At 39.4% G+C, this 24,500-nt stretch overlaps 1 protein-coding gene and 1 long non-coding RNA gene across 6 annotated transcripts in view; one reads left to right on the plus strand and one right to left on the minus strand.

The window, feature by feature from the left end:
* The window catches only part of SGCG (sarcoglycan gamma), a 149,957-nt gene that overhangs the window by 24,407 nt on the left and 101,050 nt on the right, over positions 1 to 24,500 (plus strand). For 3 of the 5 annotated variants that reach the window (XM_002748898.6, XM_078375175.1, XM_078375176.1), the window contains exons 1-2: positions 2,373 to 2,473; positions 19,998 to 20,192. In XM_002748898.6, coding sequence (XP_002748944.1) covers positions 19,998 to 20,192 — 195 coding nt within the window. In that variant the 5' untranslated portion in view covers positions 2,373 to 2,473. Of the gene's footprint in view, positions 1 to 2,372; positions 2,474 to 19,997; positions 20,193 to 24,500 lie in introns of those variants that run through there. The other 2 variants (XM_078375173.1, XM_078375174.1) reach the window with 1 other exon arrangement.
* The window catches only part of LOC103793460 (uncharacterized), a 62,262-nt gene continuing 58,351 nt past the window's right edge, over positions 20,590 to 24,500 (minus strand). The window contains exons 5-6 of the long non-coding RNA XR_013536158.1: positions 22,595 to 22,811; positions 20,590 to 21,033 (exon numbers count right to left, since the gene is read on the minus strand). This is a non-coding gene — a long non-coding RNA (uncharacterized LOC103793460). The remainder of the gene's footprint in view (positions 21,034 to 22,594; positions 22,812 to 24,500) is intronic.

A 24,500-nucleotide genomic window follows, 5' to 3' on the forward strand; every position in this document is an offset into this window, starting at 1 on the left:
TAGATATTAACTTCAGCTGGGCCCTGGACATGGCCTAACACATTTCACGAGTCAAGTGACAACCCAGATCATTAAATTTTCTGTTCTTTTCAGAAAATTCCCCTATTTCCACATTCTCCCTCTACATATAACCTTACCTCCTACTTCATCTCACAAATAGAAATGATTTCTCCAAAACCGACCTGTTTGCACACGTTCCGAAAGTGATCCCCTGCAACCCAACCACTTAAGCCAGCAACAGGGTTTTCCATGCCCAAGCTGCAAAGGAAAAGCTTGATGACAGGACGTCAGGAAGAAAGGTCAGCGCTAACTGATGACTGTAGTAGCCAAGAATTGAAGCAGAGGGAGAACGAGGGGGAAGCCTGGAAAGGTCCTCATAGGTTAGTTCATAGGGCCATAGTTGGAAGCGTGTTTGTAGTGGAGCATCCAAGTACCAAATGGGTATGTTAGGCCAAAGGACTTTCAAAGTCATTTCCACCCATAGGCTTACTAGCCTTGTATCCTGGGACAAATTATTTTACACCCAAATGAGTATTAGACTAGATTTCCTTTAAGGTCTCTCAGAGCTTTAAGATGTTATGATTTCTTTGAGGACATTTCAAAATATGTATTAAGAGTTACAAACTTAAGCTGCCTCCATTGCCAAACGAAGGTCTTGCTTTACTAATTTCAACTAACTGATAAAATCAAAGGCTTCTTTATGTCATTCTTCTGCAGTGCTAAACATAGGCGTTGATAGTATTAAATGAATCTGTAACTATGAGTGGAGATCAAACACATCACCTGACTAATATTTTTACAAAGCAGTTCCCAAAACATTGAAAAGTTCATTGCTACGAAACCAATTTACTGATTGATGAAAAGGTCTCTCAATATGTAACCTTTAAATGCATGACATTTCAATCAGAATCCTGAGTTAGGAGTTTGAGACTTTGACTTTTCAGATACACACAGACAGAAAAAATACATTTCATGTCATTATTGTTTAATATATTAGATATTTCTGTTTAAAATTGATAGTTGTCTTATAATTTTATGTCTGAGTTCCCATAGTAGAGTACTAATGTGCAGAGAATTCATGAAAGGGTTTAAATGTCTAACAAATGTGAGATTATCTGAAGCTGTCTCAGCTTTTAATGTAAGGCCTGCAGCTGTTGGTATGATAGAAGCATCAGATTTCAAAAGACGTTATGGTAGAGTATGAATAAGCAGAACAAAGAGAAAAAGTCTCCTGACAAAACAAAATAAAAATGAAGCATATGCATTGTTATTGCATTGCTCCTTTTTTTCCTCAATTTTTATTTCAGGTTCAAGGGATCCATGTGCAGCTTTGTTACATGGATAAACTGCGTGTCACCAGGATTTGGTCGACAAATAATTTCATCACCCAGGCAGTAAGCACAGTACCCGATAGGTAGTCTTCCCACCCCACCTTTCTCCCTCCCTGCTTCCTCAAGTAGGCCCCAGTATCTGTTGTTCCCAGGTGTACTAAGGCACTGCTTCTTACAGTCAAGGTTTAGTAGCAAAATGCAAATATGAGACATATAATTTAGTAAGTTTTAATTCATGTTGCAAACCAGGCCACATAAAAATAATGCAAAATAAGATTAAGATTATTCATAAGTTTGATATGTATTCTATTGTCTTTACACTTTATCAAATGGAATGACCTAATTACTCTTAAATAATGATAAAAACAATTTAAGATCACATTGTTACATTCACATAATTTATTAAATATAATAGAAATTTAGTTTGCTAAAAAAGAACCGGCATAATTTTAACATGCAGAGTTTACCTTCTAAGATTTTCTCCTCGAATGTTAACATTTTTCATTTAAAGAGGCTTATGGAAAGTGATTTTTAAAGAGTGACTGTTAAAATGATAATATGTCGTTCATTTGGATGAGACTAGTATAAGTGTAATAGTCAAAAGGTTTAACTGTTGCATGTTAATTTGAAGAGATTTTTTCATAAAGTTTTATCAACATTTGTTTATACTGGAAACTAGTCTCAGAAGTTTTTTTTTTTTTTTTTTTTTTTGCTATTTGTTTGTGGTCAAGTTCTTTTAGAAAGTTATGATGATATGAGACTATCATGCTTGCGGGTTTAAACATTGGAATGTTGGTTTTGTAAGAAGAATGGTTTGGTTTTTTGTTTTGGTTTGGTTTTCGGTTTTGGTTTATTTTTGGCATGTGAAGAGCTGTGTCCCAGAATTGGTGCCCAAAGAATTTTAAGTGTGGCATGAACTGTTTATGTCACCGAGTAAAATTAGACCTGCCTGTTGCTAATGTAGGGGATGAAACATGAGACAGGGCTAAACACGTGACAACCCCTTCTCCGGAGACGGTTGCTGAAGCTTCCCCCTTTGCTGTCTATTCTGTAAGTCACGGAAAAGTTGGAAGCATTCTGTCTTCAGTAGAGCTCAGGCCGGTTGTAGTTCATTCGCCAGTGTGCTTTTCTTAATAGCTAAGGTAAGTGCTCAGTTTTTAATTGGATTTTATATCATTACAAAGTGCAGTCTAAAAACCAAACACTCAGGAGGTTTCTTAATCTTTCTTCTTTGGTGGTATAATAGTTAATACATTTAAAATAATGTCGAATAAATTGTATATCTCAACATGATGATATATCAAATGTCAATAAAATTCTCATTTCGACTAAGTTATTCTGACTACTAATAGGTATTTTAGCATAATCCTGTATTTCTAATCTTTTTAATTTGTAGAATGTGAAAGATAGCATTTCTATATTATTGGGAATTGAATTGTATCCGGCAGCTAATCTAGACAAAGCATCATCTTTAAGATCACCTATTTCTAATTCTGCTCTCAAACTTTAGTGCTGTAATTACATTTGCTTTAGAGTTTCTTGATAGTTTTGTTATAAACACTAAGAAATAGACTAAAATGAATGACAACAAAAGTTCAGTGACTTTGTAAGTTGGAAATAAACAAAACAGGAGCAAAATAGCAACCTGGCTCCCTGACTATTTTTGGAGTGAAAAAGGGAAGCATGTTTCTTTCCCCAAATCTGGAAAATATAAAGTGCTGCTCAAAATATGAATGAAAAAATAAACATAGGTAGGGTAAAATACACACGTGCTAATGCTTCGGCTTACTGAAGTTATGAGTTCTCCCTGCCCTTCCCTTCTTCCCTTCCCTTTCCTTCCCTTCCCCTTCCCCTTTCCCTTTCCTTCCTTCTTTTTCTTTTCTTGCTCTCTCTTTCTTTCTTCTTTCTCTCTCTCTTTCTTTCCTTCCCTTCTTTCGAGGGAATTTTGCTCTTGTTGCCCAGACTGGAGTGCAATGGGGCAATCTCGGCTCAGTGCAATCTGCCTCCCTGGTTCAAGCGATTCTCCTGCCTCAGCCTCCTGAGTAGCTGGGATTATAGGCATGCACCACCATGCCTGGGTAATTTTGTATTTTTAGTTGAGATAGGGTTTCTCCATGTTGGTCAGGCTGGTCTCAAACTCCTGACCTCAGGTGATCTGGCCACCTTAGCCTCCCAAAGCACTGGGATTACAGGTGTGAGCCACTGCTGTGTTTTCTAAATTAATATGTGACAACTAGCAAACAGAAAGGAAGGCTTACAAAAAAGTAATCAGGGAAAATATAACTCAGCAGGCTGAAAGATTTGCCAGCAGGATGGAGTAACTACCAGTACAAAATGAACCACAGAATACACCATTTATTTTTTGCTAATTTTCTGGCAAATATTTTGTAGGTATAAAGAGGCACCTTTGTAGAATCTAAAAAGTAATAGTACAAGTTGGGGTTCATTTTATAGGTTCTAGGATTCATTTTGGGCTGTCATTCAAAGACAAGTGAAAAGTAGTGTTAGCTGGGCATGGTGGCACAAGCCTAGTATAGTCCCAGCTACTCTGGAGGCTGAGGCAGGAGAATTGCTTGAACCCAGGAGACAGAGTTTGCAGTGAACCGAGACTCCAGCTTGGCAACAGAGCGAGACTCGTCTTAAAAAAAAAAGAAAGAAAGAAAGAAAAGGAAGAAGAAGCCAGGTGCAGTGGCTCATGCCTGTAATCCCAGCAATTTGGGAGGCGGAGGAGGGCAGATCACGAAGTCAGAAGATTGAGACCATCCTGGCTAACAGGGTGAAACCCTGTCTTTACTAAAATACAAAAAATTAGCCAGGCATGGTGACACGTGCCTGTAGTTCTAGCTTCTCAGAAGGCTGAGTCAGGAGAATCACTTGAACCTGGGAGGCTCAGGTTGCAGGGAGCCGAGATCGCGCCACTGCAGTCCAGCCTGGCAATAGAGCGAGACTTCATCTCATAAAAAAAAAGAAAAGTAGTGTTTCAATGTAGTTAGATATAGCATTCCAAATACTAACAAATGCAAGTATCCAAAAGATATCCGCTAAGCTCCCAGTTAAAATGCTGAAAATAAAATTGTTCCATGCTGTCCTTTGTACTTGCTAGTCATTCAACTAAGTTATTAAGTTGCATTAAAAATTAAATAATAATTGCAAGTTATAATCACCAACTGTCATTATTAAATTGCATTAAAAATTAAATAATAATTGTAAATTAGAGCGGATGCCCAATGTGTTCAGTTTTGCGTAATTTACAGGGCCTGAGGATCTCCCTCTGTTCCCTAATCCGTGGCTCATCACAACCCTCGTGTCTTCTCAGCTGAGGCACCAGGGCTGTGGTTTCCTAGTGGGAAGGGGGAAACTACTGCATCCTGAGGATGACTCTGCCACTGTTCTGTTCCTTTAGAACCCACCTTGACCCTCATGACACCTTCCTTTCTCTCCCTCCCTCCTCGTCTCTCAGCCTCGACAGCATCTGACTGGCTTTATTCTCCAAACTTACTGCAGGGCCAGAGAGCTCTACCATGTTCTCATGAGGATTGCAGGATCCATCACTTGCAACTGGCCATTTCAGATTGCAGCTTCAGTTTTAATTTTTTTATTTTTTGAGACGGAGTTTCGCTCTTATTACTCAGGCTGGAGTGCAATGGCACGATCTCGGCTCACCACAACCTCTGCCTCCTGGGTTCAGGCAATTCTCCTGCCTCAGCCTCCCGAGTAGCTGGGATTACAGGCACACGCCACCATGCCCAGCTAATTTTTGTATTTTTAGTAGAGACGGGGTTTCACCATGTTGACCAGGATGGTCTTGATCTCTTGACCTCGTGATCCACCCGCCTCGGCCTCCCAAAGTGCTGGGATTACAGGCTTGAGCCACTGCGCCCGGCCCCAGCTTCAGTTTTAATTTAATATGTTATGCTGTAGATAGTTTTGTTGTACTGGCCCGAGCATAGAAAGTCAACACCACGACAAAAGTATACCAAATTGCCAGAGGCCATGCAGGACTTGTATCTCTCCAACCCGTGGCCCAAAAGGAGGGTATCAAGACCTTTTATACCTGTAAAACCACCTCGGGAGTGAGCGTGAGGGGCGGAGGTGGGGGTGAGGGGCTTCAGACATTCTGAGGGCTACTGATTCTGTAAATCGCCTCCTGGGCAGAGATGAGGGTGAGGGGCTCCGGACGTTCCGAGGGCCAGGGGACTTTTCACATTCTGATTGTTAGTTAAGTGGTTCACAAAAGTCAAGATAAGCATTTGTTTACACATTGTCTGGGTGGGGTCCTTAATTACTTATTACAAGTCGCAGGGGCCAAGACGGCCTGGGTTTGGACTGCTTGCCTGTCACATCTGGGTGATAGATAGCAGTTTCTACAGAAAGCCGAGGTCTGGTTGAGGTATGCAGTTTTATGGGGCTTTTACCATGTCACCGTTTTATGGGAACATTGGTACAGGGGTCTTTAGTAATTCGTGGATTGGTAAAGGTCTCAGGACTTTTCTCAGAATCTGTGACAATCTCAGTGTCTACTCAACTTCAGTATGACTGGTGTGTAGGACCACTGAGGAATGCGGACGAACGGGGGGCTCGCTGTTCCCGAAGGCATTTGTGCTTCATCCTAAGCACCAGTGAAACCTTTGACTCTTTAGAAAAGGAGAGCAGTGAAGTGGAATGTGTGCCTTGGAAGGAGCACTCCAGTTGTCATGGAGAATGGACCAGAGGCAGTAGAGAAGGCAGTGAAGGGTACCTTAAAACCTAGCTTCGCCTTTGTGACTTGTCTAACTCTGTTTTCAAAATGCTCAGTTTTACTTGAGAAACATTTCTGAAAAAACTAATATCGATGAAGCGAGGCTATGCTTCAGAGTTTAGGCTGTGGGGCCAGACTGCCGTTTAACCTTGTATGAATTACTTAATTTCTACATGCTTCAGTTTCTTCATTTGTAAGGTGGGAGGAGTTGCATTGTAGCATCTACCACTTTAACAAGTATCAATTTCAGACCATATAAGGCAATTAGGCTTCTGACTTCTTAGTAATCAGTAGCTTCCATCGTCATCATCATTCAGTGTATCCGATTATCCAGACCCCCACTGAGGGCAAGTCAGTAAGACCTCAGGAAAATGGAGGAAACTGGTCAGGATTTTGAACCTGCTTCTCACAGCCCCCTAAGAAGGCACCAGAAAGGAGCCCTAAGCAGGCAGGAGACTCCAGGCTGAGGCTATTTCTGCTGTTTCTGTGGAGAATGTTCTCTACGCTCAGCCATGGCTGCTCAGAAGTGGTGTGTGCATTCCAGGATGCTAATAGCCCTCCTGGCACTCCTGGTGGCTGCCTGCCTAGCCCTACTGGTGACGTTTATGAAGCAAAGAAAGGCAAGTGACTGTTTACCTTTACCATGAAAATCTTCCTTTCGTTCAACATTTTAGCTCTTAATGAAAACTGTGTATAAAATATTCTCTTTATTTATTATTATTATTATTGGAGACTCCCTCTCTGTCACACAAACTGGAGTGCAGTGGCACCGTCTCGGCTCACTGCAACCTCTACCTCCCGGGTTCAAGCAATTCTACCATCTCAGCCCCCCAAGTAGCTGGGATTACAGGTGTGTGCCACGATGCCCAGCTAATTTTTATATTTTTAGTAGAGACAGGGTTTCACCATGTTGGCCAAGCTGGTCTCAAATTCCTGACCTCAAGTGATCCACCTGCCTCTGGCCCCCAAAGTGCTGGGATTATAACTGTGAGCCACCGCACCCCGTTTATATAAAATATTCTAAAATGTTAATCTTGGTGAAACAGTACAACTGTGTTGTCTCCATACTGGAATGTATTTGAATGTGTGTATTTTGGCAACATTTGAAGTCACTTTAAATCATCTCATTCCTATCCCAAAGCGAAGGTGATAATAAGGGTGGAAGTGCATAATAGCCCCGAAGCCAGCGGAAACTTTTTAAATGAACTGTCAGGCCATAGGAAAAAGACATATATACTACGTTTGATAAGAAACTTAATTAAGTGTACCTCAAGAATTCCTTTTTGCATTTAGAGACTTGTAACTAAAAAGAAGCTCAGTGTAGCTGATACATTTAAATAACTTCCTTTTCTTAAAATTTTCACTTAATATTGTGTGAATGTTTTTCAGCGTTAGAATTTAGTTATATGTAATTTTTAGGGACTAGGCAAATTGAAGGTTTGTTTTTTTTCTTGAGGGGGGACAGTTATAGTTGATTTGCTCGAAAATTGCAGATTTACTATAAAACCCAAAATACTTATAAAATACATCACAGCCTACTTTATTCTGTTTGGTTAAACACAGCCTTCATGTGTAATTTTAATTTAAGAATATTCTAAACTCTGTTATTCTTTGTAAACAACATCAAGTTCAAGAATCATGTCTACACAGGACAAACGGTACTGTGATATAGGCTAGTCCCCGTCACAGGGCTAGGACATGAACTGGCTTCTGGATGACCAGTAAGGAGGTCTTTTTTATTCTCTCTCTCTCTCTCTCTCACTTCTCAAAGAAGTGCCCTTGGCCTCAGCCCACATCTTACCCAGCTTCCTCTTCTAGCCTAGCTGGCTTCCCTCATTGCCTGAGGTCTTCCTCTTGAGAGCATTCCCTTAATAAATCACCTGAATGAGAATCTGCATCTCAGGCTGCCTCCAGGAAACCTGATGTGTGTCAGTGTCAACCTAAATAAGAAGCAAGGAGAGGCTCCCAAAGAAAAGGTGTTCGTTTGTGAATAGAGCATTGCAATGGGAACATGAGGGTGATGTAATTGTTCTGAAATGATTATCCCTGGCTACAAAGATCAATAACTAAAGTAACACTGGTACGAGATTGAACAGGCAGATGTCCTTACTGAAGTATTTAAGGTTGTGGGTTTTGCAATATTTTGTGATACTTTTTGTTATCAGCATACAAGCATAAAAAACTCAGTGGCCTTCCCTGGTTCTATTTGTCAGAGTTTTCTTAACATTAGTGACTCCATTTTGATTCTCACAACTTTCACATAGTTAAAGTGGAATCGTTTCTGAGAAACCCTGAGAAACCCATCAGTGTACCTAATCACTATTTTTTTTTTTTTTTTTTTTTGAGAGAGAAAGTCTCTGTTGCCCAAGCTGGAGAGCAATGGCACAATCTCTGTTCACTGCAACCTCCACCTCCCATGTTAAAGCGATTCTCCTGCCTCAGCCTCCCGAGTATCTGGGACTACAGGCACATGCCACCGTGCCCAGCTAATTTTTGTATTTTTAGTAGAGACAGGGTTTTACTATGTTGGCTGCTATGGTCTTGATTTTCTGACTTCGTGGTCCACCTGCCTCGACCTCTCAAATTGCTGGGATTACAGGCATGAGACACTGCACCTGGTCCCTGATCACTTTTAAATCCCAATTTTTCCAATAGCAGTTGCTTAAACAGGTTTCCCGGGAAACAGACTCCGAGTTGGAGATATGCATGCCATGTATTAGAACCCACCTTGAAAAAAAACCCTGTAGGAGAGCAAAGGTGGCAAAGTGGGCAGAGGGAGATGTCAAATAGCACTGTAGCTGCCATAGAGCTGGAAGCCTGCAGGGCTGTTCCCAAAGCCAGGGAGGGGGCTGGGCTTTTGCCCAGTGTACTGATGAAACATAGGAGTGTGTTTCTCACGGGGAAACACAGCCACGGGCAAGGCAGCTTAGGACAGTGTAAAGATTCTCATCATCAGCCATCACTCCTGCAACTGAAGGAAGGAGTGCCTTGGTTCTGAAGGGTGACCGGGGTGACATAGCACCAGAGTCCATCCATTGCATCACTCAGTTCCTCTTGCTTTGCCTAATTTGGAAACAGCTCCCCCAAGGGTTTGATTGATTGCTTTTCCTGGGGAACTGCTGAAGGAGTATTAATGACAGAAACTAGAGCCTCACCTTGTGCAGATGGTCTCGGGACTGCAGCCAATACTTATCCATCCTTTCTCCCCCCCACCGCCTTCACCTCCTCATTCAGCATTCTCTTCATTCTCATCTAACACCCTGGCTGGTCTGAGTCGCCTTGGGATGACCCTGATATTCAACTCTGAGCAGTCTTAGCCCTAGTCACCAACAATTAACCAGTCCCAATGCATTTGTGGTTCATGCATGGCTGAGCATCTGCTGTCAAAATGGCCAGAGGAATACCAGCAAATGCCTTGCTTGTCCACCCAGATGACGAACATATTCTTCCCAGACAATTACTGTCAGAATGGTGCATCCTGTCCTCATCAGTGGTATCCGGTGTTAGGAGGCGAAGTGATTGCATGGCAGCTGGAAGATGACTGGGACTCACGTTGTGTACCCCGGAAGAAGCACTCCCTGCTGGGAGCAGACTTCCAGATCCACAGAGCCCATGGCAGTGGGGATGGGAGGCACACACTTCCCGACTGGCAAACATGACCACTTCTGTGCTCACCACTGGTTCTCAGAGAGATGTATCCTATCCAGTGGGGATGAAGCGCCATAATGTTTATTGAATTCGGATGCACAGAACTGCCTTCTGATGCATCCCCCATCCTAACAGGGGATCTCAAAGTGGGGGCCTCAACAGCAACTTTAAAAGACTGTTCTATCACCCTGTTAGGCCAGCAGCTGCTGGGAAATACAGAAGGTAGCAAAAACAGGGGATCCCAGGTTCATCCATCTAGCGCCCCTCCACTTTTGCCATAAGGTGGGTCATTTGGCTTGTTGCCATGTCCTGTGGGATTCCACATCGGTGGATCACCCATTCTGTAAGTCTTTCGATAGTGATGCTGGCCAAGGTGGAAAAGAAAAACCCACCCCAGCCTATATGTCAGTTCCCGTCAAGATGATGTAACCCCCTGGCCACCAAATGGCCTTTTGGTCTTGTTGAGGGATGCTACTATATTCAGGTTCAGCATTGGTGTCTGCTGTGGACCATTTAAACATTCAGCAGGGGCAGTGGCTGGATCAACCTCGCTGAGTGGAGGCCTAGCATGGCCTCCCTCCCTGCCACCATTCTGGGCCACTCTGTATAGGAGCCCATTGTGGGAGCCCTGGAGTGGGTGGCAATGAGCCAGCTGTGTCAACTGGGGGAGCCCCTCTCACTCTGGTGCTCCTTCTCCAGTGGATGGTTTGGAGGCTGTTAATGTGGATAAAAGATCTTCCCCCTTGGTGCCCACTAGGTCCATCCACAAGCCTCTTAGATGTCTCTGTCCTCCCTATTCCAAATTCTCCCCTTCCAGCCAAGCCATTCACCACCATCCATGAGACAGTCTGTATTCTAACCTCAACCTCAGGTGACTTCTGTTTCCACAAGAATTAGATACACAGGGGCACTGCCTGCAACTTTGTCTGTGAGAAGGTTTCCTCTCACCACAATCTTTCACGGTAACCCCATTGCAATGTGGCAGCCAGCCTGTGGATTGCACCCACAGAGACCTGCCAAGTGTGGCCTCTTTCCTTCCCAGAAGGCTGGCCATAAGAGCTACCCCTGTGTGGCCGGAGCTGGGAGAGGTGCGTTAGTGGTGAGTGACTGGGACTCTGGGTCCCTCGCACATGGAGCTTATGTGTCCCCTCTGCCTGCCCCGTCCCTGGTGCCCCACTTCTGACTTATAGGGATTGCTGCTGGCTCCTGATTTTAGGCCTTGGTGCTCTCACCCAGAACTCAGGTCATGATGAGAAATTCTGTGCATGGGATTATGCTGTCCCATGGCCAGGTGCTGTTTCTCCACCAACACCTAGTGGCACTTAGAGAAGTATTTTACAAACAGCATATGGTTCTCTGCTGCAGATGGCATGGCCTGATTCCAAACTCCTGGAGGTCTATGCTGTGATTCTTCCACTTCAGCTTGCCATAATCCACTGCAGCTTGCCATAAATGCCACATGACCTCCTTTCCATCGTGGATGCATGTAACCCCATAGGGGCACCAGCAGGTCCATCCTGCAGTGTTTGCAGCCCTGATGCAGAGCCCTGTTCTGGCCACACTAAAGCTGTCATTCTGTAAATGGGTTAATTTTTCCAAGGCCAGAACCTGAAGTGGTCTAAGAGGCATCATTTTTCCTTTAAAGTGGTGGTAGGTGCAAGATACAATCAGAGGTCATTGTTATTTTGGTGATTAGTGTCATTAAATAATATTCTGCTATCAAACTATTTTAAAAGAATAAAAATAGAAAATATTTAAGTTTTTAATACATGTGGGGAATTAATACTGAAAATAATTTTAGTATAATGGCTCTATTTAAAATATTTTTGTATGAGTATACATGAAAAATACACGAACATTACATAGATCAATTATGTAATAATTTTAGTAAATTGGTATTTGATGAGTCTTAATTGATAATGTTATTAATATATCGCATTTAGAGTTCTGATTTGATATGAGTAATGTCTGTAGTAATAATTTCAGAACTTTGTCAAGATCTAATATCATCATCTATAAATGTATCATCTTTGAAATACTAAGATTATCTGGATTCAGAAGCCATAAATTTTTTTTTTTTTTTTTTTTTTTTTTTGAGACGGAGTTTCGCTCTTGTTACCCAGGCTGGAGTGCAATGGCGCAATCTCGGCTCACCGCAACCTCCTCCCCCTGGGTTCAGGCAATTCTCCTGCCTCAGCCTCCTGAGTAGCTGGGATTACAGGCACACGCCACCATGCCCAGCTAATTTTTTTTGTAATTTTTAGTAGAGACGGGGTTTCACCATGTTGACCAGGATGGTCTCGATCTCTTGACCTCGTGATCCACCCGCCTCGGCCTCCCAAAGTGCTGGGATTACAGGCTTGAGCCACCGCGCCTGGCCCAGAAGCCATAAATTTTATAGATACTATGCAATAATAGCAAATAGAATGCCTTCTCTGTGCTAATTATACTGGGAGCATTGTATTTTCCATTTGGAGCTTTGGGGATGAATTTTAGAAAAACATAGGCCTCCAGACACATGAGCTATCTACATATACTGGATGCATCACAACAATTACAAAGTTAATTGGATTGGTTATGAAAGTTATATGTCCAGCCATAATAAAATGGCTTTGTTTGAAATAATTATAGTAAGTGAGGCATGATAACCTTTATGAAACTTACAATTCTCATGACGTTAAATTCTTGTAATTGACTCACAGTATTATTACAATCCACCTGTTGTGAGAAAGTCAGCAGGTACAGGAGTCAGATAAACCTTAAGAAGTCAGATTCACCATTGCAAGCCTCATTCACAGAAGAAAACTATTGTATCACTCATGATATAACCTTTATGATGCTAATAAATGGCCCTGTGAAACCCTCATGTGTTACAAAGTTTTTTGAATAATTGAAAACTACATTTGATGAAACTTTTCTGTTGATATAACCTTCAGAAAATACCATACAATTAAACATGCCACATGTTTGCAGGTATTTTCTGAGTAATTTGCAGATACTTTCTGGATAACAGAACACAAAATCAACAACGAAAGCTTTAAAAAAAAATATATATATATATATATATATATAGTCTACTAAAATTACATATTAAATCAAGACATAAATCATCTTCATTTGACATTAAAATGACATTAATGTGTATACTTTAAAAGCAGAAATTGGCCAGGCGCGGTGGCTCAAGCCTGTAATCCCAGCACTTTGGGAGGCCGAGGTGGGTGGATCACGAGGTCAAGAGATCGAGACCATCCTGGTCAACATGGTGAAACCCCGTCTCTACTAAAAATACAAAAAATTAGCTGGGCATGGTGGCACGTGCCTGTAATCCCAGCTGCTCAGGAGGCTGAGGCAGAAGAATTGCCTGAACCTAGGAGGCGGAGGTTGCAGTGAGCCGAGATCGTGCCATTGCACTCCAGCCTGGGTAACAAGAGCGAAACTCCGTCTCAAAAAAAATAATAAAATAAAATAAAATAAAAATACTGGAAACTAAAAATTACTAATAATTTCCTTCTCTAGTCCACCTTTTTTCATTTAAAATAGTATTTCCCAAATTTCCTTTGTACTTTTTCAGATTTACAGAATTGATGTATATATTTCTTTTATAATAGTAAAGTTAATAAATTTACCATACTCATCCCAACTTCATTACTATATTTAGGATGACCACATAATTTCAAGGATAGTTCTTTATCTTTTCGTGAAACTTCTCAGCATAGCACACTAAATATAGCAAAACAGATGGATCGTAATTATCAATCACATCCAGTTATAATCGGAATAATTCTTTAATTCACATATACCTTTATTATACACACATATAGCTAGATTAAAAGGTCATCAAATCATTCTCTCTTCTTTACAATAGGATTGACTTTTAAAACAGCAAACTCTGCCTCGGCCTCCCAAAGTGCTGGGATTACAGGCGTGAGCCACTGCACCCAGCCTGTTCTCATTTATTTAAGAGTGAAGCTGAACATTTTTGCTATGTTTATTTGTCATGTGTATTTCTTTTATGTATATGCATATTCATTGCTTGAGTTTTATTGGATTTTTTTTTCTATTTTTCTTTAGTTGAAATTATTTCTATTTTAAGGATATTAACTTTGTCCTATCTTGAAGGCAAACACTTCTCCCAATTTATCTGCCCTGGTGTTCTTTGTGCCACACATCTCCTAGAGCAAGCACCTCCCCCTCCTCCTGCTTTCCGAAATGTTGGCGCTCATTCAGAATGATGTAAGTTATGATGCAAACAGTGAGGCAGAGAACACACTGAGAATTACTGCCATTAATTAACACAGGATGAGAGGTTTCTTGGACATTTAATGTAAAATAGAGATAAAACTCACTCAGTCATTCTTCGTATTAGCATAACATAAGCAGCCTGAATTTAACCAGCACACTAGCTTGCTCCTTCCCTGCCAGCTCACCACCTGCAAAAGCAACCTGTATAGACTGGATGCCTCCTCTCACTTTTTATTGCCTTATTACAATCTGTGTATATGGACTTGTTTCTAGATGCTCCATTTTCTCTTACTTGTCAATTATTTGTCGCTAGCTCATTTTTTTGTTACTGTAGCACAAAGCTGTGTCACAACCTGAGAGTAAGTCCCACTCCCTGTGCATTCGTGTGTTCAACAAGTACTTACTGATTGCCTATTAAGTGCACATAACTGATACTGGTCACGGTTACACAGTCACTTCATTGTAATTAACTTCTCACACAGGTAACCCTGTCCTTTGGAGGGATGATGCAGCATGGTGGTGATTGTTACCTAGTAAGAAATTACCTGTCTAGATATTAGAGTTAGGTGACATGGCTTATAAAGACAATTTTTGCAACTCTGGAAAGTAATTTTCCGGGAATTTTCTGGTTAACATCATATGTACTATAAGACATTTGCTAAGACCCCAGTCAGCAAGCCCTGTGGCCAGCAAGGACCCTACCCAAGGCAGGTAGAATGCCATCGCTCACACTCAGGTGAATCTCCCATAAAGATTAGAAGATGGTTTACTCTCTATCTGACAGATTGCATACAGTTGCAAAAAGAATTGGTATATTGGAAGGCAGATCTTAGAAAACACCATAGGGTGATAAAGCTGTTGAAATATAAAGCTAAGTTTGAAGGATGTGGCTGGTGAATGAGGAGATCTAAATATGTCTTATTGAAGCCCCTGTGAAAGGAACTAGAGAAAATATAGGAAAGATTATGGTTACAGAAGCAATTGCCAAGAATTTTCTATAACTGAAGACAAGTTCAATTGAAAACAGACACTGACTTGGGAACAGGAAAAGTTAATTCAAATTTATGAAATAAAATCATTCTGAATATGGAAAACACCGAAAGTAAAGAGACCTTAAAAATCCCAATGGGGGAGAAAAAAAGATGCAACATTAACAAAAAGCTTTGTATATATTTCTTGAATGAACTGGTGAAAGCAAACTGGTGGAAATTGGTACCAGAAAATCATTAAAACCAAAAGTGGTATGCCAAAGTCAGTATCAGACAGATACCTTTAAACTGGATAACTCATTCTTTGAGTTATTAGATAATTAAATTTCTCATTTCTAAAAGATCTGTTTAGTTCTTTCTCAAACTCACCTTTTCAAAAATCATGTGATATGAACTCCTTTGGGCATTATCCATGTATTTATCATCTTTTGTCTCAGACTCTTGACAATGGCCTACCAAACTAGGCATGACAGTAAATGTTAGTTGAAATGAAGAATGTCATTTAGCAACATTACCTTGTAGACACTACGCTCGATTCACTATGTTATATGCTATGACAAGAATCAAATAATGTAGCGGACAGACTACCTTTCCTTAAGGTCATTTTGTTTAAAATAACAAACTGGGGATCGTGAATTCAGAAGCATGTAAAAGCTGATATTTATGCCAAAGCAAGTATAGCGCTTCACATCTGGAGCCCTGTACATGAGAGGACTGAGAACTGTCTCTGAGAGATGCCTGGAGAATTAATCAAAATTAAGTAGAGCATCAAATTTGAAGGGCGGGTATCGGGAGAAATGATGTCGTTTTTAATAACATGTGTTTTAACCAAGGAGTCTATGAAAATCAATTTGGTTCAAGATACATTAAAAATCAGAATGATTATCACAGAATATAGATTTTAAGTTCTAATATACTTATTTCATTAATTATGTTTTGTAGAGGGTTTATAAATAGATCACAAAGTGCTATGCATTATTCCAGTGCAATTTCTTACCAATACTAATCCACTATGCAGTTGTCTTACCTCAAAGTGCTGAAGTTTGATAGTCTTCTTTTTTTCCTTTTTCTTTCTTTTTTTTTTTTGAGACGAAGTCTCGCTCTGTCACCAGGCTGGAGTGCAGTGGCACAGTCTCGGCTCACTGCAACCTCTGCCTCCCGGGTTTAAGTGATTCTCCTGCCTCAGCCTCCCGAGTAACTGGGACTACAGGTGTGCACCACTGTGCCCAGCTAATTTTTTTAATGTTTTTTATATTTTTTAGTAGAGGTGGGGTTTCACCGTGTTGGCCAGGATGGCCTCAATCTCTTGACCTTGAGATCCACTCGCCTCGGCCTCCCAAAGTGCTGAGACTACAGGCATGAGCCATCACGCCCGGTCTTTGATATTCTTCTCAAGCTTATTTTGAGTATATACCTAAAAGAAGCTGGTTGAACCAGGCAGCCTCTGAAAGTCTCTGCTGGCTCTCTAGATGAGTTATAGAGTTTAAAGTTATCTTTAAATTTAAATGTAACTTTCTATTAGTGTCTAATAAAAATGAAAGCCACTTGTGAGTTGTGAGAAATATAAACTAACATTCTATTAAACAACAAAATCAATTTTTTAGAAAAATATTTAAATTGAGTGTTTCACCTAGTGATTTAACTTATGCTTATCTAGAGTAAAAGGACTTCTTTATGAAGTGCAGGGAACACTGGGAGATGTCACTTAAAAACATTAAAGAAGGCTATCATAAAACACAGTATAAAAAGAAATACACCTGGCAATTTTTTTCAAAAAAAAGGTTGGTAAACACAGCTCAAATATGGGAGGACTAGAAAGCAGGTTGCCAGTTTCTGAAAGCCAGCGCAGGGGAAGTAGGGTCCGGCTTCTTACTCAAGATGTCAGCACAGCAAGTGCACAGATGTCGGGCGACTCGGGAGCCAAAGACAGCACATTCCCAGGGATCCCTTTTTCTGGGAGAACCTCACCAGACTGAAGGAGATCTTTCTGAGTCTTCTTCTGAGTCCCAAACAACTAACCACAATAAACATACCCTGTTTATGCGTAGGCTTCAAATTAACTCATAAACAGTTGAGGAAATTCTGAAGTAACTCTCAATCTGTCTTATTGCTTGTATGCTTGAATAAAAATGTCTGGGCATTTTTCCATTCAACATTTGTGTGTAATTAATTCAGCAAATGTTTACTGAGCACTTACTACATGTCGGCTGCCATTCTAGGGGCCGAGGGCACAACAAAATAATAAAACAGTTGAAAACCTCACCCTCTCGGGGCTTTTATATATAAGTAGGTAAAATATATAGTATGTCTGTGGAGTTAAGTGCTACGGAAATAAAAAAAAACAAAGGAGCACAGGAGCTCCGTCATGGTGTTGGTGGGGCCTATTATTTAAATAGGATGATCAGGAAGATCACTGATAAGCGATCTTTGAACAGAGAGTTGAGAGGAGCAATGCAGGCAAGGAGAGATCTTCCAGGTAGAGGGAATTATAACTGTAGAGTCCCTGAGGTGGGATCACACTCAAGGGACTCCTGGCCACGTAAAACCATGGTGCCTGGAGCAAGAGGGATCAGGGCAAGAGGGACTGGATGAAGGCAGGGAACCACATCTGCCGGGGTGAGGGGTTTGGTTTTTACTCGGAGTGAAATAGGAAGCCACAGGAGGGTTTGTTGCAGAGGTAAGGCATGAACCGATGCATGCTTTGAAAAGACCACTGCAGCCTCTACGTTAGCAATTGACTGCAGAAGATTTAGAGGCACAGGCAGGGAACAGTCAGGGTGGCTGTTGCAGTGACCCAGGTGAAAGATGATGTCAGAGGTGCTGATTTAGGGGACATATGGGCTGTCCTCATAACAGGAATGCTATCAGCCCTCCAGCAAACCGTGATAAAATTGTTTTAAATGGATTCTGAAGTGTTCTTGATGTTATGTAAGGTTGAACAAAAGCATTGTCTAGTAGAAAGAATTGCACTCTCCTAGTCTGTCCTTTCCAGAAATTCTGGAGCTGCCACCATTATTTCAGATGATACGCACTTTGAAATCAGTATAGTAGAGGGAAGTGGTTGAGAGTGACTGCGTGTCCAGAGAAGGCTTCTTTGAGGAGATGGCATGTGTGCTGCTACTGAAGGATGAGCAGGACCAGCAGGCAGAGACCAAATCCAGGACAAAGTTTCCAGGGTGAGAATTAGTGTGGTCTGTTGAAGAGCATTTACTCTAGCAAAGGACACAGTAGTACGTGAAGTCAAAGATGTCAGCGAAAGCCATCTCATATAGGGTCTTGTAGATGATAGAGGCGTTTGGACATTGTCACTGTCCAATCATTGTTCTGATGGCAAAGAGCCATCAGGAGGTTTGGAAAAATAGAGTGACAGGAGCTTACTGACATTTTACACATTGGCTGCTGGGTGGAGGATGGTTTCCAAGAAGGAAAAGAATGAACGTGGATTTTTCAGCAGTGTAGCTAAGAGCGTTCATAGTAGCCTAAACTAGTGCAGTAGCAATGGAAATGCGGTGATGTAGACAGATTTGCGATATATATGGAAGGTAGAATTGATAGGACTTGCTGATGTAGACTTGAAGGGAAGAGAATCATCAGGGATAACATCTGGTACTATGGCTTGAGCTACTGGTTCTAATATAAGGAAGACTGGAGGAGCTCAAAGAAATGAGTCAGTGAATAATGCCCTTATGAAATCATTAAACATTAAGGGGTTGAATAATGTTGACTGTCAGTCCTGGATATTTGAAAATACTTATGTAATGAATAGCCTAATTTTAGATAATCAGTTAGAATATGTGAAAATGCCTATTGTTAAATCGGAAGGAGATTTAAAGATTTGTTTTAACCATAACTTTTTTTTTTTTTTTTTGAGACGGAGTTTCGCTCTTGTTACCCAGGCTGGAGTGCAATGGCGCGATCTCGGCTCACCGCAACCTCCACCTCCTGGGTTCAGGCAATTCTCCTGCCTCAGCCTCCTGAGTAGCTGTGATTACAGGCACGCGCCACCATGCCCAGCTAATTTTTTGTATTTTTAGTAGAGACGGGGTTTCACCATGTTTACCAGGATAGTCTCGATCTCTTGACCTCGTGATCCACCTGCCTTGGCCTCTCAAAGTGCTGGGATTACAGGCGTGAGCCACCGCGCCCGGCCAACCATAACTTATTTTTAATAAGGACAACTCCATATCATCCCTAAAAATTAATGTGTGTCTTTTGCACAAAAATCCGAGAGAGGAGTATTTATATTCTGATTCATCATTGTACTACATTTACAATCAGGAAAGTCTTCATAATCTCCAATTTTAACTGTATAGCTAAAAAGTACTTTGGTTCTTTGTATAAAGGAAAAACGATTAATTTTTAAAATTTTTAAATTTTTTTATAAAGCTGAAATTGTTGCTAAAACTCTTACTGTAATTTACATAAAGCAATGAGCATTTGTAAACATTTGTATACACACACATATACACACATATACTGACCTTTTTGAGGGTAGGTTAATACTTGGGAGCTTTTCTTCCAGGCAGAGGTTAGGGTGGTATCTTGTAAAGAGGCTTTTGAATTCCAAGCAATTTAGTAGCTGAAGAAAGAATAATTCAATCACCTGACATAAAATCAAGTAAATGGATTCCTTTTTGAAGATATACATACCAGCTTGATTTTTCTCCCAATTAACCTTTTTAGAACTTGGCAATTTGATTATTTTAGGTTAATGCTTCAATTCCAAGTTTAACCCTGAAGAATCTTGATAGATAGATACACGGATATTGAATTTATCCACATCCAAAAATATGATCACTCGATTTCAAATAAGTTTATCATATATAAAATATTTTAAATGACAGATTAATATCTCTCTGTGATTGAAACACAGTGACATCTTTCAAAGTAATATTTAATTCTCCTTTTAAAAATCATTAATTTTGGAAATTTATGACTGAGATGAAAAATATGTTTACAGGCTCATGGTAAATCAGTATTAACAAGTTGCCTCCCTCATTCCCTCTCTCTGTCTCTTTCTCTCTCCTCTCGCGACACACCCGGTGGCAGATGGTACGTGAGCAGTACACTACAGCCACAGAAGGCACCCACATAGAGAGGCCAGAGAATCGGTATGTCTACAAAATTGGCATTTACGGCTGGAGAAAGCGTTGCCTCTACTTGTTTGTTCTTCTTTTACTAATCATCCTCGTTGTGAATCTTGCTCTTACAATTTGGATCCTTAAAGTGATGTGGTTTTCTCCAGTAAGTATCGTTGTTTTCTGGTAAGCATGTTCTTGTTTTGTTCACTATATCGCTTTGTCTATACTGTATTGATAGGAGTTTCCTTTAATGTAATTAACATTTGTTTTTTCTCTGCCCGAATCAGATTTCAGGAACAAAATATATATATGTAGCATTTACATTTTTCCCTTTTCTTTAAACCTCATTGTAAACTATAGTCTGCTGCTTTTGCGTGTTTTTACAGTACATTTTTTTATTAGTCATCTCTACATAGTGGGAATATCGTCATAGTCTTTAGTTTGTGGTTGATTAAGTCAAGATGATTTACTGATTATTTAATTCGTCAGTTTGTAAAACTGTATAAATCAGTTTTCCTAATTTCATTAATTCATAAATATTTACCTAAATGCCACTCTCATTTTTAATTTTTTTATTTACAGAGGTAATCAAGTTATGCTCTTTCATTTTTAAAAAACCCCATGCTGATATACAGTAAATCCATGTACACACTTCAGCATCTGACAACACATTTAGTAACTACAACATCAACAATCTTAAGGAATTCATATTCTATTTTAAACATTCTCGTATTTTAAAGATAGCTACATAGTCTTATATTCTCTGATAACATTTTGTGTACGTTTGAAAAAATGCTTAATGTAGCATGTCTTAATTTTGTGAGGTAGCTACAGTGAGTTAATAATATTGCAGAGAACATCGCAGGCAGGTCAGTCTGTTGCTTACACACATCTGAAGGTGTGATATGTGCACCGGTTCTTTGTAAAAACAATGCTTGAAGTCATTCATTCTGAAACACCTCCTATTATTATAATTCTTCACTTTCCACGCAATTATTTCTGTCCTACGATAGCCAGCAGATACATTATTTTATTGACATCATAAATAAATATTTATGTTTTTACATATGCAAAGAGATAAAATACAAATCAAATCAAAATATAGTTTGAAACTGTTAGTATTTTATATATTAATATAAATGTAATCAATATACGTATATAAGCTTTTATAAATTATATATAAATATAAATATAGAAATACATATGAACAATTATATAAATATATTCAAATTAATCCAATTTAAGTTGTGATTTCTTGGTTAAAATTTATAAAATCACTATTTCTACAGCATCACAGTACTATTTAGCTGCACTGGACAAGGTGACTTCATGAAAGTAACACAACTAACAGGATGTACGTTTTTGCACATCATATACATTTTAATATCTAAATGTAAAATATTTGAACATTGTTTGGAAACTGAAGCAGGGCTAAAGTCCTCAAATTACAAACCATGGGATTTTTCAGAGATAACTCTGAATAGAGAGCCCTGCATCAGCCTGCTGTATGTCCCTCAGTTAAGCAGAAGGTTAAGAGAAGCAGAGTCCTGGGAAGGAGGCCCGTGGAAGGGTCCAGGAGTGAGGAGAAGCCACCCATAGCCCAGTACATGCTGAGCAAGGACAGACTTTATCTGGAATGAATGATGTGCATTATTTCTGAAATATGGGTGAATTAATTTTGTAAGCTATGTGACTGTAAAGTGACAATATCTGCTTTATACTCTTGTCACATAGGATCTAAAACAACTTTGAGGTATTATAAGTAAGTTGTGCCAGCAGCTGAATCCACTTCACTGATGGAGAAAGGCTCCCCACAGAGGTCAGCAGACTTTCCTGCCATCACCACAGCTGCCCATTTCCTGCCACTTCTAGTGAGATATGATCATTGACGGTGGCATTTTTTCAGCCTTAGGAACCTGTTGCTAATTGCTAGCAAGTAGTCAGGATTCTTAAGTGCTGCCTTTAACAAAATAAGAAAAACTACCACTAATATTTATGGAATCAAAGGCAAGATACCCAAAGGCACTAACCTACAGAAAATGCCAGGCCTTAATTGGAAGATGCTGGCTAGACTTCAGGTCATTATTCTCAAAGTGGAATGGCATAAACGATGTAATTTTCGTAGGTGCATGAGTTTGATCTCTTGCTTTTGTAATTAGCTCCTATGTTTTGAAACAGTAAATTGTAAATTACTATATACTTTAATTCTTACTGATTTGAAAGATTTTAAAATACATGATCATGTTCTATTTATTTTAAATTTTATTTCAAGAACAATCTACGCAAGATCTACCCTCTTAACAGATTTTGATTGTACAATATGATATCGTAAACAATAGGTACAATATTGTACATGCAGATCTTTAAAACTTACTCATCCTGCTTGATTGAAATGTGCAGTCCATTGATTAACAGCATCCATTCTCACTTCCTCAGCCCCTGGTAACCATCATGATACTCTTTGTTCAATGAATTTGCCTACTGTAAATACCTCATACAAGTAGAAGCATGCAATATTTGTCCTTTTGTGCTTATTTCACTTTGCATAATGCCCTCAAGGCTTACCCATGTTGTCTCACATTGCAGAATGTTTTTCTTTTTTAAGGTTGAATAATCTTCTACTATATGGATATACATTTTCTTTATTCATTTGTCCTCTATGGGCATTTACATTTTTTCCACATCTTGATTGGCCACTATACATAGTGCTATGATGAACATGAAAGTGCAGATATCTCTTCCAGTTCCTGATTTCCATTGTTTTGGGTAAACAACAAACTATCTGAAAAGGAAATTAGGAAGGCAATCCCGTTTTCAATAACATCAAAAAAATGCAATATCTAGAAATAAACAACTAAGAAGGTGAAAGTCTTGTACAATGAAACCTACAAAATACTGATGAAAAAATTAAAGACACAAAGAAGAAGACATCCCATGTTCATCAGTCAGAAGACTTAGTATTAATAAAATGTACATGCTACCAAAAGTGATTTATAGATTCAGTGCAATTCCCATCAAAATGCCTATGTTATATTTTTTAAAGAAATAGAAAATTCAAAATTTTTTATTTTTTCATTGTTTTTGTTCTATTTTGGATTGTTTTAAGAAAACAATCCAAAAATATATATTTTGGATTGTTATATTATATTTATATTTTTTCAAAACAATCCAAAAATTTATATAGAACCACAAAAGACCCAAAACAGCCAAGTCAGTCTTGAGAAAGAAGAACAAAGCTAGAGGCATCACGCTTCCTGGTTTTGAAATATATTACAAAGCTATCACAATTTAAATGATATGGTACTTGCATAAAGAACAGCATATAGAGCACTGGAATAGGATAGAGATCCCAGAAAAAAAAAAAATCCATGCATGTGTGATCAACTGATCTTTGACAAGGGTGCCAAGAATATCAAATGAGGAAAAGATAGTCTGTTCAACAGGTGCTGGGAAAACTGGATTTTCACATGCAAAAGAATGAATTTGGACCCTTATCTTAAACCATACATAAAATTTAATGCAAAATGGAAGATTTAAACATAAGTACTAAAACTAAAAAAATTCTCAAAGAAAATATTTGGGGGAAAGCTTCATGACATTGGTCTTGGCGATGATTTATTGAATATCAAAAGCACAGGCAACCAAAGCAAAGATAGACAAATGGAATTACATCATACTAAAAAGTCTCTGTGCAGCAAAGAAAATGATCAGCAGAGTGAAAAGGCAACCAACCCATGAGATGGGAGAAGATATTTGCAAACTGGATATCTGACAAGGGGTTAATTTCCAAAATATATAAAGAACTCCTATAACTCAAAAAGACAATCTGATTAAAAAATGGGCAAAACATCTGAATAGACATTTCTTCAAAGAGGACATACAATGGCCAAAGTGTTCAGCATCATAAAGGGAAATACAAATCAAAACCATGGTAAGATACCACCTCACACCTGTCAGGATGGCTATGATCAAAAAACAAAAGTCAACAAATATTGGCAAGGATGTGGGGAAATTGGAACCCTTCCGCACTGTTGGTGAGAATGCAAAACTCACTATGGGAAAATATGTGGAAATTCCTTCAGAAATTAAAAATCAAACTACCATATGATCTAACAATTCTGCTTTTAGGTATTTATCCAAAAGAATAGAAATCATTTTCTTTTTTATTTTATTCATATATAAACCAATGTATTTTCTTGAACATTAACATGCCTAAGATCTAATGTGTCTATACAAGAACTTTTTTGAGTACTTTGACGCTGAAATGGTAAAGTTAAATAGGACTTTGAGCATTTGCAGAGGTCTGCATAATTTTGAACTTGTAACAATTAGCAAATAATTCTTTACCCAAACTCAGTTTAATTGCTTAACTATCACTCACTCAGTTGTTAGTCAGAATATAGGGAAAACCATAATTTTACAAATTAACCAAGTTTAGCATGGCTTTCTCTGTTCAGTTCCTCAAGAGTGT

Source organism: Callithrix jacchus, chromosome 5, assembly GCF_049354715.1.
Source record: "Callithrix jacchus isolate 240 chromosome 5, calJac240_pri, whole genome shotgun sequence".
In the NCBI taxonomy this organism is placed as follows: domain Eukaryota; kingdom Metazoa; phylum Chordata; class Mammalia; order Primates; family Cebidae; genus Callithrix; species Callithrix jacchus.